This window comes from Camponotus floridanus, unplaced genomic scaffold (assembly GCF_003227725.1).
Source record: "Camponotus floridanus strain SB8 unplaced genomic scaffold, Cflo_v7.5 scaffold41, whole genome shotgun sequence".
In the NCBI taxonomy this organism is placed as follows: Eukaryota; Metazoa; Arthropoda; class Insecta; order Hymenoptera; family Formicidae; genus Camponotus; species Camponotus floridanus.
The window spans coordinates 519,814-538,161 of record NW_020229559.1 but is presented as its reverse complement, the minus strand read 5'-3'; the positions used below and the strand labels follow the sequence as shown (position 1 = coordinate 538,161).

The following is an 18,348-nucleotide window of genomic DNA, read 5'->3' as shown; positions in this document are numbered from 1 at the left end:
AATAATTAATACAAATAAAAGAGAAATGGAGCAAGGGACCGATGTGTCGTATCCACGTTGCAGTTTATTCACATTCGGTATACAAAACACGAAGATAACGAGAAAGATGAAAATGAGGAGTTTAACCTCGGATGCCTTTTATTTGTGCAGGGGTCGGGATAAAATCTTGCCGTCGTGTTTTCCGGTATATCCCTCCCTCCTAAACCGACTTACAGTCGAGTGGTCCTGTTGTAGCAGCTGTAAGCAGAAGAATCACTGCATGCGATTGCATTTATATACTTTCGGACGCGAGTCGAATTTACCTCTCCAATAATCGCCGCTTTAACTCGGGCGGATATGAGACGTAGATATAATGATCGGGCATGTCCTCGCTCGACAAGGGTAAATTCTCTTCCCCGTGATCGCCCTTTCGTCTTTCCAATCTGCCTTCGTGAACAGTAGGGTCGTGTAACGGTGAAGTACTCGAGCGATCTGTACTCCCATTGTAATCCATGCTTCCGGTACCGTCCAATTTGTCTTCGTCCGCGGTACTACAATGAAAGAGTAAAAAAGAATCATTTTTTTCATCATAATAAATTAAGTAAAATATATATGGAGTGTTCTAATGATAAGACTTATAATTAATATGATTATTTTTATTCCCAATTTCTTAGAAGTTTCCACAATAAAAAGAATATTAATTCTTTTCCATTCGAGAATCAGCGCATATCTAAAATATTTTTTAACGTAGCTCTTTTAATCGTTTATTTAATATTTATTCCATATAACAACAATAATGTGAATGAAATATTATATATAAAATGACATAATATTGTCTACAGAATTACTTAAAAAAATCCGCGCATTTTATATATGATTTATTAAGTACGATATTAGAACTATTTATAGCCGAACTTTTTTATTGAATATATAAACCATGTATTCCTTATCTTCCGTATAAGTTTACGCTAACTAAAAAGTCATGTCACAATTTTTCTTAATGATGCAAGGTGATTTTTCTACACGATCTAGTCGGAGTTTCTGGCGAAAGGAATTTTTTTTTCGGCACGACGTACTTGAAGCAGACCCAAATGATGTAGTAACACGCGTAGATGGACGAGAACAGGATCAACATAAAAATGGTCAGCAGATACCAGGGTGTATGACGTTGCGGCCTCTTCGTGTCCTCCCAGTATCTGTCACAACTGAGATACCAGCAAATCGCTCGATTTAGCTCTCCTATTGACACAAATTGCAATTGATAAAATTATAACCACATCAGTCATCTTTGTGTGTACAATCGATTGCGTACCTTCGATCTCTTGGAAATCCCGCACAGAAAGATTGGCAAGCAACCCGGCAATGCAATCACGCACGAGTATCTGTTGAAAATCACGTCATAAATCATTGCATATTATTAATATTCATAGATAGGAGTGTTTGCAAGCTTGTTCGGACACTTGTTTGTCTCGCATCATTAATCGTGATCAAAGGTTGCATATTATTTCCTGAATCATAGATTTCAATATCGACTTAATTATAACTAATAACTATTCAATAACATGATAAGAAAACTAGCGTCTACGAGCCACAGCGGATGGTAAATGCCTGAAAAATTCTTTTTAATTGTACGCGAAATTTTTAAACGAAAAACACGGCATATGCATATATTTTACTTGGTGCATTTAACCAAGATATAAATTCTCATTTTTGAGAAATTCTATAAAACCCTCTTTACCCCCCTGAAGAGACGTAGACGAGAAAAATATCGGGGCGAAGAAAATTCAATTAAAAATATTCAATTAAAAATTTTATTAGTAATTATATATGAATATCAAAATAAGAAAATCAACAATTAAAAGAGAACTTTTTATCAGCGGACTATTGTTAAAAAAAAAAAATATTATACAGATATTTTTAATAAAATAACATATAATGCTCACTTCACATTGGGTCTTCAATTTTTGCAGTTCTTCCGGCTTGCAATGGGATTTGACTTTTCTCAGATGCAGTCCTCGTCGTTTCTGCTTCTTCTCAACGGCAGGTAGTGACGCCTCCACCAAATTTTCCTCATCCTCCGCATCCTCTTCGTCGTCCTCGTCCTCGTCTTCCTCTTCGTCGCAACCGTTGTTCTTATTATCCGAGTCAACGATCTCGTTATGGTAGGACGATCTCGCTACTCTGTGATTGTGCATATCGCCACCGTCATCACGATGACAGTAACGTTGCAGATTCGTCACCGCGCCGCCGCCAGCGATGGTGCAGGACTTGCCCGCAGGATACATCCTGGCAAGGCTACGCGATTCGCATGGCATGATGGAAACGCTACGCTGTTTTTGCTGTTGTTCGGTATTTTCGCGCCACACTTGGATATCGGTATTCAAGTGGCTGCCATCGTCGTCCACCAAATTCTCGAAGTCGCGGTTGCCCAGCACATCGCAGCGCATGATATCGCAATAGTCCGCCAGGCATACCGCATCTTCCGCCTGAAAAAAACATATTTAATCCTGCATACATGGTCGCTTTAGATTTCAACATATTTCTGAAATAATCTGAATTTTTATCGAAATTTTTAGCTCGTTAATAATTGAAAAATTTAATTTGTCAAGATAAAGAGTCTACAAAAATTATGCAATTATTTTTAATTTAAAAAAAGAATTTAAAAGTTTACCAAAAAATTTATATAATTGCATACTGTATTTTTTTCTAAACATTAAGTCATTGTTTATTTATTTGATAATGGTTTTTATATATTTTTATAATTTTTATATATTTTTTAATGCTTACCGTATTAACGGTAAGCATTAAAAAAATTATGTATAATGATTTTTATATATTTTTGTAATGCTTACCGTATTAACGTTGCTTTTATGTCTGTTATCGAAATGGACATCCAAGTGTTTTTCGGCATAGAAAGATTTGCCGCAAAGGCCGCAGGTCCATTGCGAGGGTCTGTGCTGATGCTTTGCCTTTTGTTGCGGTCGAAAGATATCTCGACTCTCGTGAAATGGACATTCCAATGGCAATTCTACCTGATACTTCTTCAATATTGGCATCCATCTCTGAAATCTCGACGAAGCTCAGAACGTTGTGCCAGAATCTCGCCTCGTTATTTTTATAAAATTATCGTTGACATAATTGTTTTTTAGAAAGTTTTATAGAAAGTTTTTTTAGAAAGTTTTTTTAGAAAGTTTTAAAGAAAGTTTTTTTAGAAAGTTTTATAGAAAGAAAGACCGATATCGATATGGAGGATAATATTATATTTAATTTTGCAAATGAAACCATAATTTTTGCATCAAATTATTTGAAATATCTTAATTAATAATATTATAAAATATATATAATATTCACTAGGCAATTTTAATAAATCAATAGATTCTTTCTTACTTTGTGAACTATCCTCCTTACTACGGACGCTCGATCGCGGGGGCATGATATTTTAAAGACGCTGGGACCAGGCCATGGAATCACAGATAGAAGTAGCACTGCTAGAACCTAACAATATATATTTAATCATAAATATGTTTCTTCTCGATGTTATATAAATAATCAGAAAATATCTTTTTTTGCTAAAGATTTGCAAATGTTCGATTATCTATCATAGAATAATAAATAGTTGAGTTGACGAGTTTTTACATTTATATGCGTATAATTTTTTTAAAAGATACATTATCCATTAATAATCTTTTTTACATAATAGTAAATTTGCTTACATACATGCATATTTTAATATATAATATTAATGCTATTTTAATTAAAGTCATATGTTATATGATCGACTATTAAATGCTAAACATTAAAGAACGTACGAGGAATCGTTACACACTCCCTAAAGATATAGAATCGAAGAGTGTTTTTTCTCGAGCACACATGCATAAATAATGCAATCGATAAAAACGTCACCACTCGCTCATGCACATTAATATTTGTTAAACTATGTCTAGTCATGACACAAGAAGACGTATGTTACTCTATCATATACGAAAGCTATGACCTTCATTCTTTTGTGAAACGATTTCAGATTCGTTCGATATATACCTCGACACATAGAATGAGCACTGTTAGATATATAAGCGAATGTTATTTACCTCGAGGTGAAAGGGTTGGGTCTTCATTCATATCCCAAATGCTACGTGCAAGAGTGATCCAGTATGATCCAGATTTCTGCTTCGAGACTTTCTGTTCAGCGTCCGTTTCCTGAAAGAGATTGTTTCTTCGTGCGAATAGTCGCCAGCCGAGGGTGTATGTGGGTTGCAACGGGAGAGCACTGCAGGGTACACGTCGACATGGCGGTCACCCTTAGGCGCATGTTTCAAGCGTATGCAGGGATGTCGCAGTGCTGGTGTTTGTTGCCTTAGGGGGATAAATACATAAGCAGATATAAAGATAAAGCTTAATCTGATGCGTCTGCATATCAGCACTTTTTATGAAAAAATTAAAATATTATAAATATCTTTTGAATAATTATATGAAATAATTTTACATAATATGTGTAAATACAATATGCATACATACACACCATATCTATTAAAATGTTTTAAAGATAAATAATTTGCGTGGCATTTTAACAATTTTGTGTAGTAATTTTATGATACTATTTTTCTTTAACTTAAATACCATTTAAGCGCGACTGTTACAATTAGATTAAAATGGAAAAGAATAGCATTATATTCATAATAAAGTATAAATGTATATATTTTTTAAATTCTTTTTTAAATTTATTTTGTTATTATAAAGTTTATAATTTTGTAATTTAAAAAAATATAATATATAATTATAATATATCCTTTTATTGTTAATCTTTTTTTCTCTCTCTAGAAATAAATTTTATATTATATTTTAATTGTTTTTTCAATATGGAATGGCATTTTTTGTGAGACGATCCTGTCTCGGCAAGCGTCATCGGCGTCGGCGTCAATGAAGATGCGTCGGCGCATTAGTGTTTAAATTAGGTAAAATGTATAAAAATCATAAGATTAGCGATTTTATAAAGAATTTAGTATTATTCTATATAGTAAAATCTGTGAAGTGATTGTTTCAGATAATGATGCACTTTATTACAAATTAAAAACAAATTTCGTTTAAATTTTATTTAAGCGAATGAATGATTAAAAATTTAAGAAGCAAAATTATATATTCTTATAATAAGTCATAAATTATTGTCGATATTTCAAATGTGACAAAATGTGTACATTTTTATTTTTATTTTTTTCAATAATGAACCGTTTAAAATGTTTGAGAAATATTTTCAAAATGACAAATAGAAATTACAACAAATCAAAATTAAAATAGTTAACGAAATATACATCTGTAGTGTGTATGAGTAAAGAAACATAATTTTAAAAAAGGAGGAAAAATATTAGATTAAAAAGAAAAGAAATAATAATCTTATCATAGATCTTATCTTAATCTTATTATTGATTTTCTGCAAAATTTTATCAAGTAAAAAAAATAAATCATTCCAAACTTATTTTCTTATCAAGAAAGAGATTTTAATTCAAAATCAGCAAACCAATACAAGAATCAGGTAGAAAGTGCGCAAATTAGTGCTTCTTTATAAACGAGTGAGAGAAGAAAAATAGTCTCGATAAAAGAAAAGTCAAATAAAAAGATAAGCTCTATTATAGCGTACAATGCATGTTTTTCATTTAGCGACACAAGTCGACACAAGCATCATTCTGTCTTTTTTCGACATCAATGAATAACAAAGATAAGTGTCGGCTTGTGTCGTTAAATAAATAACACCTATTGTAATATATTATAGAGACTAAAGAAATTGATAGAAACAATCAAAGAAAAGAAACGATTAAAGTCCAGAAAAAATTACGCATAGGATATAATTAAAATAAAAAAGCAATGAATAGAGTATAATTTATATATAAAATATCTGAGAGCTTTTAAATTGTTATCGTAATACGCGCATGTGAGAGTGTATCAACTATTTTGTGTTAATAAGATAAAAATAGAATCACGTCAACAATGATAAGCATTAATGCACTGTTCCAAGTGCAACGCTAGATGGCAAGAGAATGCAATATCTTGTGTCTTCAAGAACAACTATTCGAAAATCAGTCTAATATTAAACAGTAGAAAATTTGAATAATAAAATATAATACATTCACTCATATTAGAAAAATATATATGTATATTTAATATCTTATTTTGTTATGCAAATCTATATACACTAATTAATGAATTAATTAATACATAATACATAAGCATTGTGATAGAAATATATTATTCTAAAATATATTTTTATAAATGTAACATTAGAAAAATATTTTTATTAACGCACAATAATATAGTTTATAAAAGAATAACTTCAACCACCATATTACAACAAAATATTGTATGTTGAAACGACTTCAAAACACAAAAATCACATTTAATGAAAGAAACTGTATTTATTGTATTTTTTTTACTACAAAAAATTTATTGGTCGACTTGATCACCAAGTCTTATACTTCTTAACTTTTTTTGTAAGAACATTTTAAAAAATGAAGTTTATCGCAATAAATCATCATAATACTAGAAGATATGCAAGGAAGTATGTCGTATTGTAATCACATTGAAATTTCACATATAACTTACATATTGAGATATATGTATGTAAAGATTTATACATTCTATTAATCAAAATTTAACAAGATCTGATAAGAAAATCTTACGTAATTCTCATAGTTTAATATAAATATTTTCTTATATCTGTTTATATATCTGTTTAATTTCTATTAAATTAATATTTAAAATATTTAAAATTAAGTTTGAAAACAAAATATAATCTTTCTTTATTATATCTCCTTTAAAATTCAATAATTGTCACTAATTTTTTCTGCATATGTAGCAAATGTATAAAATGCATGTTTATATATAAAGTTTTATTCTTGTATTTTAGAATACTTTATTTATATCTATAATATTTCTTGCAATACAATTTTTTTCTCAAAACTGTTTTAGAAAATTCTTAGGAAAAAAATTTTCCTAAGAATTAAAAAGAATAAATCTTTTTTCCTTATTATATTTTCCTTATTGTATTTTTCAAGGTATTTTCATCACATCGGATATTTTTTTATAAGATATTTTTCTTTACTTGGAAAATTTCTTTATCAATTGAATGATGTCATTCCTCGTGATATCAATTAGAAAGCTAAGATTAAAAGTTATAAAAAAGAGAGTCAAATATAATATAAAGAACCTTGAAATATAAAAATAAAAGATAGTGAAAAGAATTCTTAACTTAATATTAATGTTAATATTAATAATATTAAATTCGTGACAAAACAAAACAGCTGTTCTTGATCGACGTTCTCTCAAACCTGTTTTGTTCCTTACTTGCATTCCTATGTGCTCTCGCAACATAACATGTCACAATGGTGGGGATTCAAACGATACTTCCATCGGTTACAGTTTGTTATGGAACTCTTCAGTTCACCAGTGAAAACGGTCACGCACAGGCATCAGTACCACATCGGCCACGGAGGCGAAACGTTCGTGAGTTTTCTCGCATCGGAAAAATTGTATTTTTACATCGAAATTTTGCATCTTGGATAGTGCAAATCTCGCGTTGCAACACTTTGATGAATCCTACAACATTGCATTTTTATCAACTGTTGCGTGTTAGTGCATTACGGAAATAGTGTCTTGACATCGCTAAAAATAAACGCTACATTTCTGCATTCTGCAACGCATATCGTTATATATCGTTAAATAAAGTAGTAAGTAAGAAAGAATGTAATTACAATTGTTTTATGGAATGTGTACAATAAATTATAGTGCGATATGAGATAATGCCTTTCGAAAAAAGACATAAGAACAACTCTATTGAATTATTGTTGCATAACTGTTTATGAGCAAAAGAATTAATTTCCTGATGGTTACATATGCATTTATTTTACATAATCTATATTAGATATATATTAGATATAAATAAAAGAGACGCGTTAATATCTCGCACTAAAAATAAATACAATAATTATATAATAATTTTGTTATTAATTATTTTTTATCGTTTACATAGTTGTCAAGCAAATGTAGAAAATTCATAAAGATAACGCGAGTTTATAGTTTTAACAAAATGAAAATAAAAATATAGAATGAAAATATAGAATTATGTTTTAGAAATAAAAATTTTTCTATTTAAACTTAAAATCTTAAAACTTAAAATCAAAACACGCGTTTCCTAAAACAATTGTTTGTTGATTTGATATTGGGCAATTGTTTCGCAAAACTTTTCAAATTAATTGTTTAATAATCTTATCATTATAAAGAACAAATTTTTATTATATTTAATTATAATATAATCAAATTTGTCACCATTTAAAAAGATAATAGAATTATCTTAATACAAAATATTTTAGTCAATTCAAAAATATTTATATATACAGATAGAGATATTCATAATTTTCTATAATTTTCTATAATTTTATTATTTATCAAAAAATAAATAAAGATAATAAACAAAAAGTTCAGCATTACTTTGATTTAGTTAAGAAACTTCTATAAATATACAGATATGTATACCACGTATGTGTTTATACATGTGTGTGTGTTGTTTAAAAGATTATTTGCACTTATCTTCAAAATTTTTCTATATTTTACAAGATTCATTATTAAAATCACATTGTACTAGTTATGAAAAAATATAAGTAAATTTTTCTTCTAAACATTATTTGTATTTATTCATTATGTAATTATTTTATGATATTAAAAGGATTTATCTGCTTATATCAGTCAATAACATACAGATCATCTAGAGCAATGATAAAGCAATAATGAACACAAATAAATATTCCCTGAACTTTATACTTTGAGCTTTTAACTTTTCTGTATTGCTGATCACATTGAAAGAATTCCCATCTTCTGCGCGCTATTCACTTTAATTGTTCTGCTTTATACTTCTAAGTCATACTCGGCCTCGCGATAATGTCCTTGACATCGATACCTATATCGTTTAATACCAATATTAACTTGATTTTAAAACGGTCATATATGTCGGAATACGATAAATTCGAAAAACATACCGGTTTTATTGTAGAAAATCATTGTACTACAACATATGAATAATAATTAACGATTTTATTGAATATTTTATTTGTTTTAAACGCGATTTTAACGTTTCATATTCTTTTTATAAAATTATTATATTTCATAAAAAAAGTCTTTATCTTAAAACATTCGAATACAAATACATTAACTATTGCAAATTAAAAATACTTTAAAAAATGAAAAGCTAAAAGATCGTGGCGCAAGATGTTAGAACGTAAAAAATAAAAGTAACAATAAAAGACTCTAAGTAAAAGACATAATATATTAATAATCAGTTATAGATATAAAAAATACATATGTATGTTTCGATCTTTTCAAGATCCTTTTTAATTCAAGAAGTCAAAAAATATGAAGTAGAAAATAGAAAATATGGATCTTCCATCTAGAGGGATTTCTGGACCTTTTTAAGAATCTTTTGACCAAGCTCAATTTTATTTTTACGATTTCATGACTTATTTGGAGAAAAAATTTTTGAGACTTTTTTTATCGGGGGATTGTCGCACAACACAAATTTGTGAAAAAATATTCTTCACGTATGCGGTTTCATTGCGTCTTTTTGTTATGGAGAAATGAGCGTTGGTCTTCTTTCGGAAAATCTAGCTTACGGTCAGACATTATTAGTTTTGTAATTCGCTAACTGTCTACGCGCTTTCGTCACATCTATTGTTAGCGTTTTTAAATTTTGCAACCGTTATTATTGTACAATGTCTATTTGTTTCCCATCGCGTTTGTCCTTGTTTAATCGCGTTCTATTTATTATTAAAAATTTAATTTTGTTTATTTTCTAACGATTTCTTGAACATTGAAAGAATCTTGAAAAGATCGAAACGTACGTATGTATTTTTTATATCTAACTAATTATTAATATATTATGTCTCTTACTTAGAGTCTTTTATTATTACTTTTATTTTTATGCTCTAACATCTTGCGCCACAGTCTTTTAGCCTTTTATTTTTTATTGCGTATTGTTATCATCTGGACCGTATATTGCTTTTGTCACTGTATTTAAAAATATTTTGATAATTACATGCCTTAGAAATAATTGTCAAATTTACTATATATTATTATATATTATTTTCTCTAAAACAATCTAGAGAGCAATGAATAAATAATATAATCAATTCTTTTGTCTTTATATATAATTCTGTTTCATTATTCTATAATTTATTCATTAGTCATTAGTCATTATTCTATATATATAAATTATGTTTCATTAATTCGCTTATATACCATTTTTTAGAAAACTAATAATTTAAAAGATTAACAATTGCAGTAAAATTCTATTTTGACACTTTAATATATCAGAATCTGTACAAACAAATAAATTTAAATATTCTAGATTTCCTTTTTAAAAAACAAAGGACAAAAAATTCTTGTGCAATGATATATGTGTATATATATATATATATATTGCAAAGAAAAAAAATATTTTTTATATTTATAAATATTTTTAATATTATTATTTTAAAAATTATAAATTTTAGTTTAATTCACGAATCAGTTTTTTGTTCTATCTATTAATATATAATTATACTGGTCGAGAAAAATACAACTTTTTTTGGCCTTAAAGTAAAGGAAATTATTTCTGATAGATTTTGATACAAAGCTGGACCGGAAATTGTCGTCACGTCAAGTTTTTGAGACAGTCTAACTTAAAAAATGCAAAAAATGAAGTATTTTTAATGATCTATAAAATTTCTAACAATTTTTTTAGCATCCAAATGGATGTCTTATTAAAGTGCTATTCTTATCCTTTCCAATGCATATTCGATTGCTATGATCTGACTTTTTTTTGCTGAGATAGACTAAACTGAATTCTTTGTTTCAACGCGAAAGTGTTAAAAAACAAAACGTACCTACTGGAGTTGCAACGAATATATAACCGAATATTTCGGTATTCTATATATTTTCGGCATATTTTATCTATTTTCGCTATTTCGTATTCGCCCGAATATCGAATATTTTTAAATGTCCAAATTGAAAGAAAAAATAAATATTAATAGCATGATCTAATATTCGATATGCGGTTAAGTGCCGAATATACTATTCGGTGTAACTTTATAATTTTACTATTTTCTTTAATTTGGGCATTTAAAAATATTCGGTATTCGGATGAATAGTGAATTGATATTCAAATAGTAAAAATATTGCGAATAGAATTGAAAAAAATATCGACAAATATTTCGGAATAATTATTGAATTATTAAATAATTAGATCATGCTATTACTATTTCTAATATAACTTTACTACGTGTAGAAAAAGTACAAGAATTTTTACCATACCTACGTATAGAGAACGTACAAGAACTTCTCTCGAAGAGATTGGATTTGAAAAAAAAAAAGATTTATTTCGTGATATTTAGGAGTCCTTGTAGTTTCTCTACACATTTTTCTTATATTAAAAAACAAAAAATTCAGTTTTTTTCTTTTATTTATTGCGCGTAATAAGGCAGAAAAAATTTATTGAATTTTTTATAATTATATAATAATATATATATTTTTTATATTAGTAATTTTTTATAATTATATAATCAACATAACAATATAATCAATCATTGCATTATATTAATTTATTTTGATGAATAAAGTCATTCAACTTATTCTTTTTACATATATGTAAAAAACAGGTTTCAATATTTGCCTTTATGAATATGTAAAAATTTATTAAAATGATCAAGATGCAAGAAAAAAATACCATGATTTAATATCGTGGGTTAAAAAATTGCAGAATTATTAAAATATTTCTCAAGACATATTAATTACACGATAACAGACAGCAATGAGTCAGATTTGTGACGCAAGTCAATCATTTGAATATAGATAAATTATGTTCTATTTGTAAATATTTAAATGTTTTAAAAACAACATTATTTCATATCTATTATATTTAGTTTTAATATTTTCTTATGTAGTAAAAATTATCTATAAAAATTATCTTATTTCAATTTTGCATATATTTATAGCAATAAGTTACAAAAAAAGTAATATAATATAATATCAATTATTTTTGTCTTATACTATAAAAATATTTAATTCAAAATGTTAAAAAAAAATCTTATAAATATTAAAATTATTTCTTTTTTAAAAATTATGCACAACATTACAATCTTTATTAGAGGATTGCATATTGTTAATGTAATTGTTGTCTTTATTTTATGATTTTCAAGAATATATATTTATATTATACAACATTTATATAATACATATATATTTATATTATATAACAATTATTTATCGCGCGTTTGCAGATTTTGAATCGTCTATTGTGTCTGTTGATACAATTAAATCAGTAGAGTCATTGTCCAAGTATGGCCACTCATGTATTCCGTGGTATCCAAAGGCTGAACCGAGTACTAGATGCTAGCATAAGGGCGTTTAATTCCACACTAAAATGTACAGCGTCATTGCAAACCAAAATTGTGAAAGGTTCAAATGGAGAGAAATTTTTTCTATCTAATGATATTTCTTATCCGGAAACCTTAGTTCACGAATTTATTTGGAACAACATTGAAAATTATCCTGACCATGTTGCTTTGGTAATTCTGATAATTTAATACATTATTATTTCATATAATAGATAAGATATTTATTTACGTGGGTTGATTCTAATCAATCGCGTCATCTCTTTCAAGCAGATTATTAAATAAGTTATTTAACGAAATTAATTGTGGGAAAATAAAAAATGAAGAAAAAATGTTTACAAAAACGGAAAGTATCAAATGTAAGCGCAATCAAACTGTCGAAATTATTTATAAACCGCAAACGTAATATGTAAAGAATTAATATGATATTAATCGATTTTTTATAATATATTTTGTGCAGGAATGTGGCATAAGTGGCAAGAAGTATACGTTCGCACAAGCCAAAGATGCAACAAATTATATTGGCAGAAGTTTACGAAATATAGGTCTCAAAGAGGGAGATGTACTAGCATTAGTGGCACCTAATTTTCCGGACACAGTGTTAGGTTTCCTCGGAAGTTTGTCAGGTGGTTTTATTGTTACTCCAATGAATCCGTATTATACAGTTGGTAAGTTGCTTTATGATATTATTTTAAATATTCCGATTTAAAATTCATATATATATGCATGCAATTTAGTATAAAACGGAAGCCAAAAAACAGAACAAATTAGTTTACGCTTAAGTATGTCCTTACGCTATAGGCAGACGTAATGAAAATTTTCAGACGAGATGTCAAAGCAGCTGTTAAGAGCTAATGCAAAAGCAATTATCACGTCAGCTTCAGTTGCATCCACAACGTTAGCTGCAACAAGAGCTTGTCTTTCACCTGAAACACCTTTTATTGTGATTGACGATAAAACTGGTTCTATACCAGAAGGTTCGATACCTTTTGATGTCAGTATTAAAATAAATTTATATTCATATATATATTGGTAATATTTAAATATTATTAACTTGGAATGGTAATATTTTTTAAATAAGGAAAAATCTTTTGCTCAAAATCTTTCAGGATCTCATAAAGCGAGGTAAATCCTTACCACCTATAAGTACGAGTAGAATTTTTGATGATATAGCAACTGTACCCTTCTCAAGCGGTACGACTGGATTACCAAAAGGTGTTATGTTGACACATCGCAATCTGGTGTCTAATATCATGATGTGTCAATCCTGTTTAGACGACTCATATATTCCTACTACAAGTATCTTGATATTATTTAATAAGCCATTAATTTTTAATGTTATATGTGTTCTTATTTAATTTAATTTTTGTTTTTATTAAGTTATCCGAGTAACAAATTAAAAAATTATATATTATAATTATTTATAAAATACTATTTTTGAAATGCTCCTGCCCTACTATTGATTATTTATCATACAACATTCTTTTTTATTATTTTTCAATTTATTTTTATTTGTTTTTTGTAGGTACACATCAAGAAGTAATTCCCACAATATTGCCATTTTTTCACATTTACGGTTTGAATGGTGTAGTACTTTCGCGTCTTGCTTTCGGCGCAAAAATGGTCTTTATTCCAAAATTCGTACCGGAGACATTCCTCGATGTCTTGCAGAAAAGCAAGGTGAATTATCGGTAATATAATTATATGCATATAAATTTATTCAGTAATATATTTCCACAAATTATTTAAAATTTCAATTAACAGAATGCTAGATTAAATGTTAGATTTAAGAATGTATATAATCAAAAATAAAAAACAAATTTCTATAACTTTATTTTAAACCATCATAAAATATATAGTATATATAATTTCTCAAATTCTTTTTAAAAAACCCATTAAGGAATTAAATTTTCCAAATTCATAATAACACGATTAATCCCTTTTTAGGCAACTTTTTTATATTGCGTACCACCAATTGTATTATTTTTGTCATCTTCTTCTCTTGTGAAAATGCAACATCTTGAATACATTCACACTATAGTGAGTGGCGCTGCGCCGCTCGCCAAATCAGACGTTGACAAATTATTCAACAAATTCAATATTGACCCTAATATAATAAAGTTTCGTCAAGGTATTTATGCAATTAAATAGTAAAAATAAGAAATTTTCGACTCATTTACAAAACGTTTATTGAATTTCACGAATCTAAATTAGAAGTTTCAATGAAAAAAAAAAAATACATATATATATATATATATATATATATATATATATATATATATATACCTAGTCATAACTTGCTTCTTTCTTTTCTTGATTTCTTTTGTTTCTATATATATATATATATATATATATATATATAAACAAAAGAATATATATATATATATATATATATATATATATATATATATCTTTTTCAACGAGAATAGAAACAAAAGAAATCAAGAAAAGAAAAGAAGCAAGTTATATATTTATGTTAGCTGTTAGAATAAAGGTTAGATGAAAGATGTACAAGTTTAATTTTTAACAAAATTCAACAAATTTATCAAGACGTCGTATTAAATTTTAATGCTGCTTCAATTAATTCTTATTGTGTTTTAATATGTAATATTTCAATTCGCGAAATTTTTGAGAAATTTAATTGTTTTAATTTAGCAAAAAATATCGAAAAAAATATAATTAATTAATAGAATTTATTTAATTAACTTTCTTTAAATGATTTTTACATATAAATCCCAGCATAACAATTTTTATTTAACAAAACTGTTTTTGTATTTTTATCTAACAAAATTACTAAGAACTTGCTTAATATTTGCAACTCAATAACGTATCATTGATGTCAAATTTGTAAAACGTTTTTTGCAATTTTATTTATACATACATGATATTCTATATCGAATCTTTAATTGTAATTAAATTAATTATAATGAATCTTGCATTTATTGAAAACTATATTTAACTCTAAATTTTATATTATTTTATTTATTTTATATTATTATGAAGATTTTTATTTGATTATAAATACGTTCTAATAACTCAAATATGAAAGAAAAAACAAAAGAAATCAATAGAATATCATAAAATACCTACCTCGAATGACTATCTTATTGAAATTCTTCTCTCTGTTAAATTAAGTTAGTAAAAATACTATTGATTAAAACAAAGTGACAAGATTTTACTAAAGATCAATAAATGTTTCACTGATTTTAGTAAACATACTTACATGTTGTTGCTTTGCGTTCTATGTTTCATTGAGTGTGGCGGTTTCACTGAAACGTCATTATCAGTAATTGATTCTTTTCAGTGAGATTACATTGTTTGCACTGCCATATTTATAATTGAAATCACTTATCAGTCATAATATTCTAAGCTTCCACTTACAATTAGAAAAGATGTGATAATTTTTCAAGGTTACGGGTTGACAGAATGTTCATCAGTAGCATTCGTTGAAGACGGAAAGAAATTTTCCAGCATCGGAAAAAATTTAGACGGTTGCTTAGCACGCTTAGTAAATATAGAGACTCAGCAAGATATCGTCACTCCTGGTGAAAACGGTGAATTATGGATTAAGGGACCTCACATTATGAAAGGATATTTGAATGATGAAGCCTCAACGAAAGAAGTATTAACCGAAGATAAATGGTTGAAAACAGGCGATATTGCTTATTTCGATGAAGATTATGATTTTTTTATTACTGGCAGAATGAAAGAGCTTATTAAAGTCAAAGGATTCCAGGTAAGAGTTTGTTCTCATAAGATATATATATAATATATATACACACATAATATACTTTAGACTTACACAATGAGTCCAAAGTTCTGTAGTTTGACAATATCTTATTTCACAGCATTTCAAGTGTTTATCTTTCATGTCCAATTTAAAACGTTATTTTTGCCCAACTAAAGGTACCGCCAGCGGAATTGGAAGCATTGTTACGAGCACATCCAGATGTAGACGACGCAGCAGTAATTGGGATTCCGCACGCAAAATATGGCGAAGTACCGAAAGCATTTATAGTGATGAGCAAAGATAAGAAACTTACCGAAGATGATATTAAAAACTTTATGAAAGAAAAGGTCTCCCACTACAAGCAACTCAAAGGTATAACTCAATTTCCGGCAACTATAATATATATGTGCAATTTTTAACTATTTTATACCATTTAATTACTAAATTGAGTAAAGTATTATGATTTTTAAAATAGTTATTTAAAATAATTATTATCTAAAGATTTACTCAAAAAATAGATTTACTCAAAAGATTTACTCACAAATACCAAGAAAAGTCTCTAATTTTTACATAATATGATAAGTTTCAAAATCTAATACATAATTAAAATTTACACAGATATGGAAAAGAATAAGATAATTAAAATCTTTAACATAAAGGCTGGGGGACTATATATTTTTCTTTTCTTAGGCGGAGTTGTATTTCTTGACGAGATTCCGAAGAACGCTGCTGGAAAAATTTTAAGATTAAAATTAAAAAATGATTATTAGTCCTAAATAAAGAGAGAGAGAGAGAGAGAGAAAGAGAGATAGAGAGAGAGAGAGACAGAGAGAGAGAGAGAGAGAGAGAGTTTTGAATAAAAAAACTGTTTATAGAATTAATTAATATAAATCAATAATATTTCGTGTAATAATATATATATGTAAATAAATGAAGGTGTGATTTTTTGCGAGTAGATATTATTTTATACAAGAGAGGATATATGCAATATTATACAATTTTTTCCGATAAAATTATACAGCTTTAATATGCACATACATACACATACGATGTGCGTATTAACATCTTAAGAATATCTACTTGTATGCAATCTATCAAACTTTATTTTAAATGTTTGAACAATTAGAATTATTCATATTTATGAAAAAAGTATAACAGTAAATTTTAATTTATATAATTTTAGTAGATATTAAAGATGCTATAACGAATCTATGACGAAAAGGAGAAAAAATCTCTAGTTGATATCAGGGACAGTACAAATATTAGAGTTATAAAATGAATTATATTTTATTATTTTTAATATGAACTTTAGAAAGATTGTTCTTATTAACTTTTTATAAATAGAAAATATATAATATGGTATTTTTATAAAAGAATAATATATTTTTTAACATGGCTTTTTTAATGTAGTAACCACTATTTGAAGAATATTCACATAGACAGAAGGAGAAAAAGAATGATAAAAATTATTATCTATTGCATTATATATATAAGCATTTATATATATACATATATATATATATATATATATATATATATTAGATTAGTCTTTTTAAATTATTATATCTTAATTATTATATCTTAATTATTATATCTTAATTTGTGATACATGGAATTGATTATATGGAACTTATATATTTTATTACTATATTAAATAAAATAATATTTTATATAAATCCATGTTTCTCTTCCTTAATACATAGTTTTGATTTAAGAATGTCATGGTAGCAAATATATTAATCGTAATGAGTTAATGTAAGAATGCTTGTAAAATTAAAACATCCATGTACATCTTTTTATATATTTTTTGTTAAATCGATGTTATTATCTATGAACTATCATTCGCCTATTGTAAAAAAATTTTTCTATAGCTATAAAAATGTGCTAATTACTATTAATATATCTATTTTTTAATAAGACCATTCAAACGTATAGATTTTAGTAATCAAAAAAATATATCCCACGATAAACTTTTAATTTTTACAAATCCTTATTTTATATCTTTATCTTATATTGACAGTTTTCATATTTATAAAATATTGTAAGAGGAAATCTTTTAACCAGTTCACTAATACACCCAAAATCAACGTTTTGTGCCAAAACTAGTGAGAGCAAATAAATTCGTAGTTTACATGAAAGTTTATCTATAAGGGGTTTTTTGCGTCGCTAGTGACGAATCAAAAGTCGAAATTTCAAAATTTAAAATGGCGAATCCAATATGACAGACTAATT

General features: G+C 27.2%; 2 protein-coding genes across 6 annotated transcripts; one reads left to right on the top strand and one right to left on the bottom strand.

The window, feature by feature from the left end:
• Window positions 1–15: 15 nt before the first annotated feature.
• On the bottom strand, window positions 16–7,410 carry LOC105258824. 2 transcript variants are annotated; one of them, XM_011270341.3, is made up of 9 exons: window positions 7,312–7,410; window positions 4,068–4,332; window positions 3,367–3,474; window positions 2,832–3,041; window positions 1,923–2,465; window positions 1,292–1,361; window positions 1,056–1,218; window positions 303–530; window positions 16–255 (listed from the first exon to the last, which is right to left on the bottom strand). In XM_011270341.3, the coding sequence occupies exons 2-9, from the start codon at window positions 4,092–4,094 to the stop codon at window positions 210–212; spliced, it is 1,395 nt and encodes a 464-aa protein (XP_011268643.1). In that variant the 5' UTR covers window positions 4,095–4,332; window positions 7,312–7,410; the 3' UTR covers window positions 16–209. The 2 variants fall into 2 exon arrangements, with proteins under 2 accessions (XP_011268643.1, XP_011268644.1); XM_011270342.3 differs by having other exon boundaries at window positions 16–237.
• LOC105258825 (4-coumarate--CoA ligase 1) lies at window positions 7,317–16,978 on the top strand. Of its 4 annotated transcripts, none has more exons than XM_011270346.2 (10): window positions 7,387–7,470; window positions 12,273–12,560; window positions 12,847–13,054; window positions 13,211–13,380; window positions 13,496–13,685; window positions 13,912–14,066; window positions 14,334–14,517; window positions 15,797–16,122; window positions 16,293–16,488; window positions 16,807–16,978. In XM_011270346.2, the coding sequence occupies exons 2-10, from the start codon at window positions 12,333–12,335 to the stop codon at window positions 16,884–16,886; spliced, it is 1,737 nt and encodes a 578-aa protein (XP_011268648.1). In that variant the 5' UTR covers window positions 7,387–7,470; window positions 12,273–12,332; the 3' UTR covers window positions 16,887–16,978. The 4 variants fall into 4 exon arrangements, with proteins under 4 accessions (XP_011268649.1, XP_011268648.1, XP_011268647.1 ...); XM_011270345.3 differs by having other exon boundaries at window positions 7,425–7,694; XM_011270347.2 differs by lacking the exon at window positions 12,273–12,560 and having other exon boundaries at window positions 7,317–7,470.
• The last annotated feature ends 1,370 nt before the right edge of the window (window positions 16,979–18,348 follow it).